This window comes from Bidens hawaiensis, unplaced genomic scaffold, assembly GCF_021521415.1.
Source record: "Bidens hawaiensis isolate Kalapana, Puna unplaced genomic scaffold, B.hawaiensis_p1.1 tig00031818_1, whole genome shotgun sequence".
NCBI classification, from domain to species: domain Eukaryota; kingdom Viridiplantae; phylum Streptophyta; class Magnoliopsida; order Asterales; family Asteraceae; genus Bidens; species Bidens hawaiensis.
Window position 1 is genome coordinate 59777 of NW_027505226.1, and position 10047 is coordinate 69823.

General features: G+C 34.7%; 1 protein-coding gene and 1 pseudogene across 1 annotated transcript; both read left to right on the forward strand.

Moving 5' to 3' along the window:
• Positions 1 to 305: 305 nt before the first annotated feature.
• LOC143611644 (BTB/POZ domain-containing protein POB1-like) lies at positions 306 to 2175 on the forward strand (annotated as a pseudogene).
• A 4897-nt stretch (positions 2176 to 7072) lies between these two features.
• Positions 7073 to 9371, forward strand: LOC143611649 (GEM-like protein 7). Its single transcript, XM_077085824.1, has 4 exons — positions 7073 to 7243; positions 7330 to 7422; positions 8273 to 8547; positions 9021 to 9371. The coding sequence occupies exons 1-4, from the start codon at positions 7126 to 7128 to the stop codon at positions 9189 to 9191; spliced, it is 657 nt and encodes a 218-aa protein (XP_076941939.1). The 5' UTR covers positions 7073 to 7125; the 3' UTR covers positions 9192 to 9371.
• The last annotated feature ends 676 nt before the right edge of the window (positions 9372 to 10047 follow it).

Below are 10047 nucleotides of genomic sequence, written 5' to 3' on the forward strand. Positions count from 1 at the left end.
ATCTTTTTCATAATAATCCCAAAAATATCTTCTCATATACGCTTTAATAGACTCCAGCCTTTCAATTCTTCAACTTTTATGTCCTTGTCACATTTAGTCCCTCCTATTTATTGCAAAGCCCTTTCCTCATGTAAAATAGCTCTTTGCCCCCTCCAACAACGTAACAATGTACATATACAATACAAATATAAACAAGTTTATGACAACTGTCATTTCAAACTAATCATAATGAAATACTACTAACCTGTGCACCAAATGCAAGATTTGAAATGAACCTTTTTACTTTATTTTTTCAACAGTTACATATTAGCTCTCCAATTTTAGCCGCGAGAAGTCCGTATTTCTATAAGGTGATTTCTCATGACTTTCATATATAGAATTTGTGTTTTTCTTATTTTATTATTTTTGCTTTTGTTTTTCATGTAGTTAAGGATAGGAATTCGTGGAGAAGTAGAATTAAAGTTAAGGATTTTTAGGGAGAATTGGCTTAGACTTAACTTATTTAGGTCACATACCATAATGGTATTTCTCTTACATATATTATTATTTTTATAATTATTATTAGTTTTTATATAGCTGTTAAACTGTGATCTTATTATTAATATTATTATTATTAGTAGTAGTTTTTATATAACTGTTAAACTTTGATTTCCTTTATTTTGCTTCATACACATGTACTTAGAGCTGAGGGTCTCTCTGGAAGCCACCTCTTTATTCCTTTAGATAGAGGTACGGTGTGCCTACATCCCACCCTCCCCAGACCCTACTTATAGCTTTGCTGTCGGTGGGACTTTACTGGGTATGATTGATTGATTGATTAATTGATTTTTCATGTAGTTGTTCTCAAACGGGATGAAAGAGTCCAAACAACGCTGTGTGACCTTGCAAATCAATGCCTCAGGTATGTAGGTAGTTATTAATATTTTTTTCCCTGATTTATATTTGTGTATAATTTATGGTTTTATATTTTTGAATAGAGGAAGCCGCTTTCATGAAACTATTGGAGTTTATGTATAGCAATAACGTAACCGCTACAAGTGCTCGTGATGTGCTTGATGTACTAGTGGTTGCTGACAAATTTGATGTTGTTTCATGGGTGAGACATTGCAGCCGTTTGTTATTAAATCTACCAATGGCACGTAGATGGGTACTAGCTTATCTTAATCTTCCTTCCACTATATTAATGAGTGAGGCAGTTCAGCCGCTGAATGTGGCGGCCAAGCAGTTTTATGCGGTTGAATACAAAGACATATACATGTAATTAAGCTTCCTCAAAGCTAAATCCAGAATGTTTAATTCTTTGTCATCAATAATCTAAAATGTTATTAACATTGACAGGTTTCAAGATGAGACTCTTAGCTTGCCACTTGCTGGTGTGGAGGCGATTATAGCGAGTGATGAACTCCGTGTGGACTCAGAAGACCACGTTTATTGTTTTGTCCTCCACTGGGCCCGGAAACAGTACCCTAAAACAAAAGACCGTCTTGAAATTATCGCTACCCGCCTTGCAAAGTTTATTCGTTACCCTTACATGACACATAAAAAGCTTGCACACCTTCTCACTTGCAGGGACTTCGACCCTGAATTTGCCCAAAAAGTAGTGACGGAAGCACTTTCTTTCAAATCCCAGGTCCCACATATGAGTGACCCCCAAAAAGTAGTGACGGGAGCAATTTCTTTCAAATCTCACGTCCCACATATGAGTAACAAAACTCTAATCTTAACCAAAGGTTTGTGGAACGGGTCTACCGGTTCCAACCAATTAAGATGATTGATTTCAAACAGCCACTTCCACATTGTGTGGTGTACTTTGATCTAAAGCGTGAACTATGTGGAAGGGCGTTTGATCTAACGAAATATTTAGTTTCAGAAGGAATTAACTTTGGTGGTCACTTGCTTTTCTTGTGCGCAGAATGTTGCATCGATTGGTTCTCCTTTTATTTGGTTGTGCCGAGAAAAGAGGCTGGTGATTTTGTATTTGACTATGAGTTTGCAACAAGGTTAAAACCCGCTAAGATGTTCGTTAGCAAATTCAAAAAGGCTTGTACATTCACAGGTGAAAGGGTGCGCCTACTTTTGTTTGCAGTTCAGAAAACTTGTTTCATTGGGGAAGATAGTGACTGTTTCATTAACGATGTTCATCATGTAAAGGTTGAGCTTACTCAGAGGACTTGAGAAACTAATAAGATCAAAACTTTTGGTAGTGATGATATTTAGATTGAAGATTGCTTTATTTTTATTTAAACTGCCTTTTTTTTTTAACTATCAGTCAAATGTCTCTTTAATTGTTTATAAGAACTTAGAGGTTGTTTGATACTACCTCTTAGTCGGTTAGAGATAAAATGTTTTTGGGTTCATTAAAAATGGGCCTCTTAATGGAAGATATTAGAAACATATTCACTGATACTAAGGCCACCTTTTGACTGATGAAACCTCCTATAATGTCTTAACACCGTGCTGTCAAACAACCCCTTATATTTGGTTAAATGAATGTTATTTAGCACATAATTTTTGTTTTTTAATTATATTCAATTTTCTTTTAGAACGTAACCCTAATTTTACACCACCTAAAATCCATCTAAATTCCCACAATTAAAAGTATATATCATGTGATTCCAATCCAACTCTTTATAAGCAACATTGTCTTAATTCTTAAACATCATCCAAAGTTTGCTAAAAAGGAAACAAGTAATAATCAATGAGGTTTTTCTTTTTTGTTTAGAATTAATTTAATTAAATTGGTATACTAATAAAAAATGGAGTAGTTTATGTTAAACAGGAAACTAATTTAGGGTTTTTTTTAAAGGTCAATTTTATTTAAACCAAAAGAATGGCCACTTACAAGATAAAAATAGCCTAAAAACAAAAACAAAAACAAGAAACAAAATCAAAACATACAACTAATTAAATTGGAAAATTCACGAAGTTGAACCGGCTCCATTTTTCCCACTCTAAGCACGTTTTTTTGCTTCTTTGCTTCACCTACATGAAGGATGCCGATTTGATGTCGTTCATCAACTTTAATAATACAAATGGAATGTTATTAAAAATTTGTTAAATTTATTAAACTAATTTAGGTGTCAAAATTTATTAAACTATGTAATAGTATGCTTTATTTTATAAATATTTTCAAACCTAAAAATTGAGTATACAACTTATTTGCGTGTCATCACCAAATCATAATACACTAAAGCCATGATTAATAGTTAATGCTTCTTAAAAGACATTTTTTGTCACATTATCATCACCTTTGTTGATAAAAAAACATGTTTAATGAATAATGCTCATTGATGTCCCTTCAATCATTACCACTTCAAGATACATATGAGTTTTATTGTAAAACGCTCATGCCCTTATAACGTCACATAATGCCCCGGGGATGGTGTAGCGACTTTATCCACCCATATAACACGCCATTACATATGGCCTAAGAAGAAGATTATATCAATTTATTTTTAATAAATTTTTTAAATTTGTAACTGAAAATATCCATATTATAGATACATGTTGAAGTATCAAATACGGAATTAACATATGATGCTGTTATAATTTATAAATTTTACAACATCAATAACTTTGATGGGATTAGTGTGAAAAACTAAATTTAGGTTTAGTGTACAATTATCAAATTTGAAACTACATATGTTAAACTTGAAAAAAAAGTTTATTCGGAAATAAAAGAGGGTCAACAATTCTCGAGTGGTGACCCTGTGGATATGTGTGTTTAACGAAAGGGAGACTCGATTTCAAGCCTACTCGGTTCCACTTCTCAAAAATTGATTCTTGAAAACATGAAATAGAAAAGGGATTATCATCAATTAATCATTACTGGTATATTAAATCATAACTCTCATATTCGGCCATTTTGTTCGGGGCTTTGGGCTAAAGTAAGTTACCTATTTAGCCTATTGAATATATTGTTTTGCATATATGGCCCTTTGAATATATAAAGCTTATGAGTAAGGGTTTTGGTTTGATCAAGTTGGATCGAGCTGAGCCAGCTTGAATTTTAATCAAGCCCGAGGTATGTTATTTAGCTCGATTTAGAATTCGAGAGCCCGATCCGGTTAGAGCTAAGTTTGAGTCTTGATCAAGCAAGCCTAGCTTGACTGTGATCGTTTACAACCCTAGTAAATCAATCCCCCCACCCTCGTTTGATCATTTTATATATAACACAAACCAAACTACATCTGGATAATGGGTAAGCGAGCAACAAGCTGCGCCGCTATCCCCTTTTGAATCGCAAAGCCTATTCTATTAAATATAAATCCTTGGTTCCTCGGGCTCTGCGAGTCACTGTGGACCGCCTTCTGCACCCGCTCCAAAAAGCGATCCGCCTCGGGAGCTAGGGATCCAAAAGTGTCGAAGGCAAATGGAATGAACACGTGCTGATTCTCCAAACACGATGTCTCATGCTTAGCAACCTTCTTAGACTCCGCTCTCAAAACCGCCTGTCCCGGTACGAAGCCACTGTCTCTCAGCCCCACCAACGGGGATACCCTAGTGAGGTCAACACACGCATGTTTACCCCCTGCCCAGCCAAACACAAGAACATCCGCAGGACGCATGGTAGATCTTCCCTCACGCGGATCAGTCAAAAAGTTAACAAGTGCCTCTTTCTTGGCTGAGATCCCGGCACATCTAAGCACATCCATAACATATCTCTAACCCAGTCATGACGATACTTGAATCCCGGCAATTCCTTACAGTGGAGGGCATGCTCACCGAATCTATCCAAACAAGCTTTTTTACAAACGGGGCATAATTCATCTGGAGGGAAAAGAGGAATCATAAGCCGGTATTCAAGGATGGATCTGTATTCAACTGCCGGCATCCATTGCCCAAGACCTTTAATGGGCACAACAGTCGAAAAATCCTGGGCATGAGCCCCCTTGAGACAAGCTAAAACTGTCTTTTGTCTCGGGGTCATATCGAATCGCTCCTCCAAATCATGTACGTGTTTACCATAAAGAGCACTCGCCAAGGTTTGTTGAGGTTTCTTGGGGGCGGTCTCCTTATCAGTAAAACCGCCTATATCAAGGTTCGGGAGAGTTGTTCCAATATTACCAAGTGCAAAAGAGTAGTCGGGATCTACCCCCGTAACACCAGCGTTTTGCAGGACGTGGTCCTGCAATTTCCATGACTGAGACCTAGAAGCCACAAATGCATATACGGAGACATCCTCAGCCGAGAAAATTCCTAAGCCTCCGCAACGCATAGGGAAGGAAGCCAACCTCCACTGGAGGTCCCCAAAATGCGGTCCTCCACACACAACAATATCTTCAATTGCCCCCCCGCAGGCCCACATCAAAGATGGACACAGCCTCTTTGACATGTTCATGTTGACAGGTCCGGAGCCCAAACACTAACTTAGCAACCCCTATGCACGAGCGTAACAAAAGGAACTCACTTTGGGGGTCCCTCAGGTCCGGTAGGCGTTTCATAAGTTCAACCGCCCTCAAAGCTCTTTTAGTTGCCAAAGACCGAATAAACCCTGCATCCCGACTAACCGCTCCCCCCAAGAGTTTAACTCCCATCGCAGGCCTGCTAATCTCTTCAGGGAATAAACCCGACACTTTCTTCGAATCATTACATGACGGCCAAAAAACCTCTGTTTATAAACCCTCGTTTTGGTTTATAAAAACTAAATATGAATCTCAAATGAAAACAGAAAAGGTAAGACATCCCTTTTACAAACCAAAAACCATCTTAAATAATAAGATTAATCAATCAAATAGGTTGGCCCCTAACCCGGTTTTGTTTTTGTTTTTTTAAAACGAGGATAACGGCGAAAACATTTTAGTTTTTTTGTCTTATATATATATATATATATAATATAAAATTCATAACTCAAAATATAAATTAAAAACAAGAAAAGTAAAAAAAAAAACTAAAATGTTTTATTTGTAGCCCTTGTTAAAAAAAAAAGAAGAAGAAAACCCTCGAGAAAAGATTCCAATGAATTTTCTTAAATTCCTCTATATTTTGGAAGGATTTAGAATTCCTTTATTTAGAGGAATTTGAGGGAATTGAATTCATTTCCAATTCTTTGAACCGAACACGCCAAAATGGAATTAAGATTCTAATTCCAACGAAACGAACACACCATGTCATGGGATTTTAGTTTCAATTCCTTTGAATTCCCACGAAATTTGAAAAACGAACACGCCCTAAGGGTTAGGGCGTATTCATAGAATGGAATGGAATTAGAATTGGAATTTGCATAGGATTTGGAATCGGAATGAGTTGGATTTGGAATCGGAAAATTCAAATAGGAATTGGAATTGAAATTAATTGAAATTTAATTCCATTATTGATGTGTTCATTTGACATATGAATTATAAAACCACAAATAAATTGGAATCAGTTTTTTTTACGAGGACAACGGCGGAAACATTTTTGTTTTTTTAGATTTTTTGTTTTTTATTTATATTTTTCGTCATGTTTTTTTAATTATTTTTTTGAGTTTTTTATAAAGGGTTTTCTATTAAGATAAAAAAAACCTCTCAAAAAAATTTTCAAAAATAATAATAAAAAAATTCTTAACTCAAAATATAAATAAAAAACAAAAAAATGTGAAAAAACTAAAATGTTTTATTCGTTGTTTTCGTAAAAAAAAAACAATTCGAGAAAAGATTACAATGAATTTACTTGAATTCCTCTACATTTTGGAAGGTTTTAGAATCCCTTTATTTAAAAGAATTTGAAAGAATTGAATTTCAATTCTTTGAGAACAAACACACCAAAATAGAAATAAGATTCCAATTTCAACAAAACAAACACATCATCTGAATTTTAATTCCAATTCATTCGAATTCTCATGAATTTTGTGAAAAAAAAAAACGCGCCTTAAATCTTTTTATTACCATTCTATTTACCCACTCATTGACATAAAAGTACTAGTATTACCTTGAAGTAAACAATATTAAAAATATTACTTGTTATGAAATTATGTACAAGTCAAGTAATTGAAATTGAAAATAGAAGCCTGCTGGAAGTTTACCTTACAATTAATATCAAAACCAGCATTGAAGAAGACCACCCACTTAACAAACAAACCAACCATATTATTCTCTCTTTCTCTCACTTTCTTCCACACATTTGTTTGTTACACATAACAATAACATGAACGGCGTCAACAATTCCGTCAACTACACCGCCGACCACCACCGGAGCTCCGCCGCCACGTCACCGCAGGCACGTTTGCTCTCAACTCCGTCTCCGTTTCTAGATTCCACTCACGGTACTCTCTCTCACACACACAAACACATATTTAAACAGTTTTCTCTTTATAAAAATATAATTAATTGTGGGTTTTGATTTCTGAAGGTTTTGAAGATGAAAACATGAAGGTGAATGGTAAGAAATTGAAGAATCACGGACGAAAAACCAGTAATTTCGCTTACAGAGTTCGAGATCACCGTGAGATTTCAATTATTGAGCTTTGGAAACACTTTAATTGTGTTTAATTTTATGAATTTAAGCTTAATCTGAGGTTTAGGGTTTTTTTTACACTAATTGATTTTGAGATTTGAGTAAGATTACAATGGTTTTGACTTTTAAGGTTCAATTCGATTGTGTGTTGCAAACGCTTTAATTTTGTTTTTAATTTTGTGATTTTGGTGTTTAAGTTGAGGTTTAGGGCTAGTTTCTCACTACTTGATTTTGAAATCATAGAGCTTCAGTTGAGTATTGGAAACACTTTAAATCTTGCCTTGGTTTTAAAAAGCGAGAAACGCACGAAAGCGACATTGCCCAAAATGATAAATAGCAAAGCTCACCGCGTAAAGTTTTTATATAAACTTTTCTTTTTTATTTTTATTTTTTGATTGAAGTTTTTGATTTACTGAAATAACATAAACCGATTACAATAAAGTGGCAGGCAAACGGGCAACAAGCTGCGCCGCAAAATTTATTTACTTAGCTATAAATAAGCTTTATATATGATTTAGTATATAAATAACATATATGTAGTATAACCCAAAAGACCATTTGTATAACATTTTGATGCATAAAAAATTAAAATAAAAAATTGATGTACAAAAGATGTGTGCTTCACCTAGTCACCTGCGCCTCGGGCTGTTTTTAGTGCGCTTTTTAGAAAGTTTGCGTCTTAGGTAGTCAAAAGCGATGAACTCTTAGGGCGTTTTTTTTAAACCAAGATTCTAACTAATTTTATGAATTTTAGCTCAAATTGAGGTTGATGCTAGTTTAATTTTGAGATCTATTGTGAAATTGATTAACAGAAAACGTTTAATTGGTGATTTGGCAGTTAAAATGGGGCCGAAATTCTCGGAAACTTTGAAAGGGAAGCTGACATTGGGTGCGAAAATAATACAAAAAGGCGGGAGAGAAAACATATTCAAGGAAGTTTTTGGGGCAAATGATGGAGAGAAATTGTTAAAAGCTTCACAGTGTTATTTATCAACGAGTGCAGGTCCAATTGCCGGGATATTGTTCATCTCCACTCAAAAGCTTGCTTTCTGCAGTGAAAGATCCATTAAATTGCGTTCGTCAAACGGTGATCTTATTAGAAACCCATACAAGGTAACCATTTTTATTATTGTTGTTATTTATCTAGAATGACTATTTTGTGTAACAAATTATCCTAGTTACGAGGCATGTGACTTTGTACTACTTTATATTTGCGTGTCGGGCTAACTTTTATTAACGAGTTAGAGTCATGTGACATGTGACTTATTTCATGTATCATATGGCATTAAGTTTGCATTAAATGGAAGTTATGATGGTACTAGAATATAAAGTTTGCACCGATTTGAAGTCACATGGGTTTATAGATATTTTGATACGAAGCGACTTAAGTGTTTTTAACAAACATAAAAATGACCATATTTGTGTGCTTCTCTATTAGTTTGCACCGACTTAAGTGTATTAATAGTGCTCGATAACCTTTTTTTATCGTCATATAGTATCCGATACTCGAGTGACACCAGTTACTGAATAATTAGAAATTTTTACACAAGTAAGAAATTGTGTAATTTGTTTGTATTGTTTTGTAGGTGGTGATCCCGACGAACAAGATTAAAGAAAGTCACGAGCGGGAGAATGTGGAAAACGCGGAACAAAAGTACATTCAAATCGTTACCGATGATGACTTTGAGTTTTGGTTCATGGGATTTGTAAGATATGAGAAAGCATTTCTCAATCTCAGGAAGGTGGTTCCAAAATAGCCAAGCTTTTATGATGGTAGTTAGTTTGTATGGTTTCTTTTTCTTTTGTACAAATTATTTGCATTAATCTATTTTTTGAAGTCTTATGTAAAAAATTAGATGGTTAAAGAACCATTTATTTAGTGCTTCGAATTTTTAACAAGTGGAAAAAGACATCCCTTGTCTATTTTAATTGTTCTATCTCTATGTTTGTTTCATAATCAAATGCTAAAATGTATCTATTTGTTTAGCGGTTATTGATTAAGTCTTTCTTTTTAAGTAGTGATTAAAGAACAATAGATGAGAATTATTTTTAACATGTTAACAACATTTCCCTCTCGTCCACTTCGTCTAACTCAAGACAGTTTTCCAACAGTGCTGCTTTGATAGTGTTATTAGATAGTGTTAAAATAAGTATGGACGTTTGAGACTTTGCTTTAGAGAATCTCACACGGGTTTAGGGTAGTTTCAAACGCTATTAAAAAAATCATTACCCGAGTCGTGATTAGTCGTTATCTAAGATAGACTAATTTTTTCTTTCGATTGAATAATAATATTATTAGAAAGGGGGAGAAGGAAATTTCGATGCAAGTGGTACCCACTACCCAGTGACCAAATGGTCAAGGTGGCCGGTGATTCGTCCATCTGTCACGCGGTTGAATGACTAAGAACACGGTGGCGGCCTTTTGACACCAAACGTTGACTTGGTAAACCTACTACTTAAAATAATTCACTTTATTCCTTTAATTAATCCATATATAGAAACATAATAGGGAAGAAATCACTTTTGAAACACTTGTTAAATCATATAAGATGACTGAACTCGTCATACTAAGTTGTAATTTATACATCGACATCCCGTTATATAAAAGTCTAG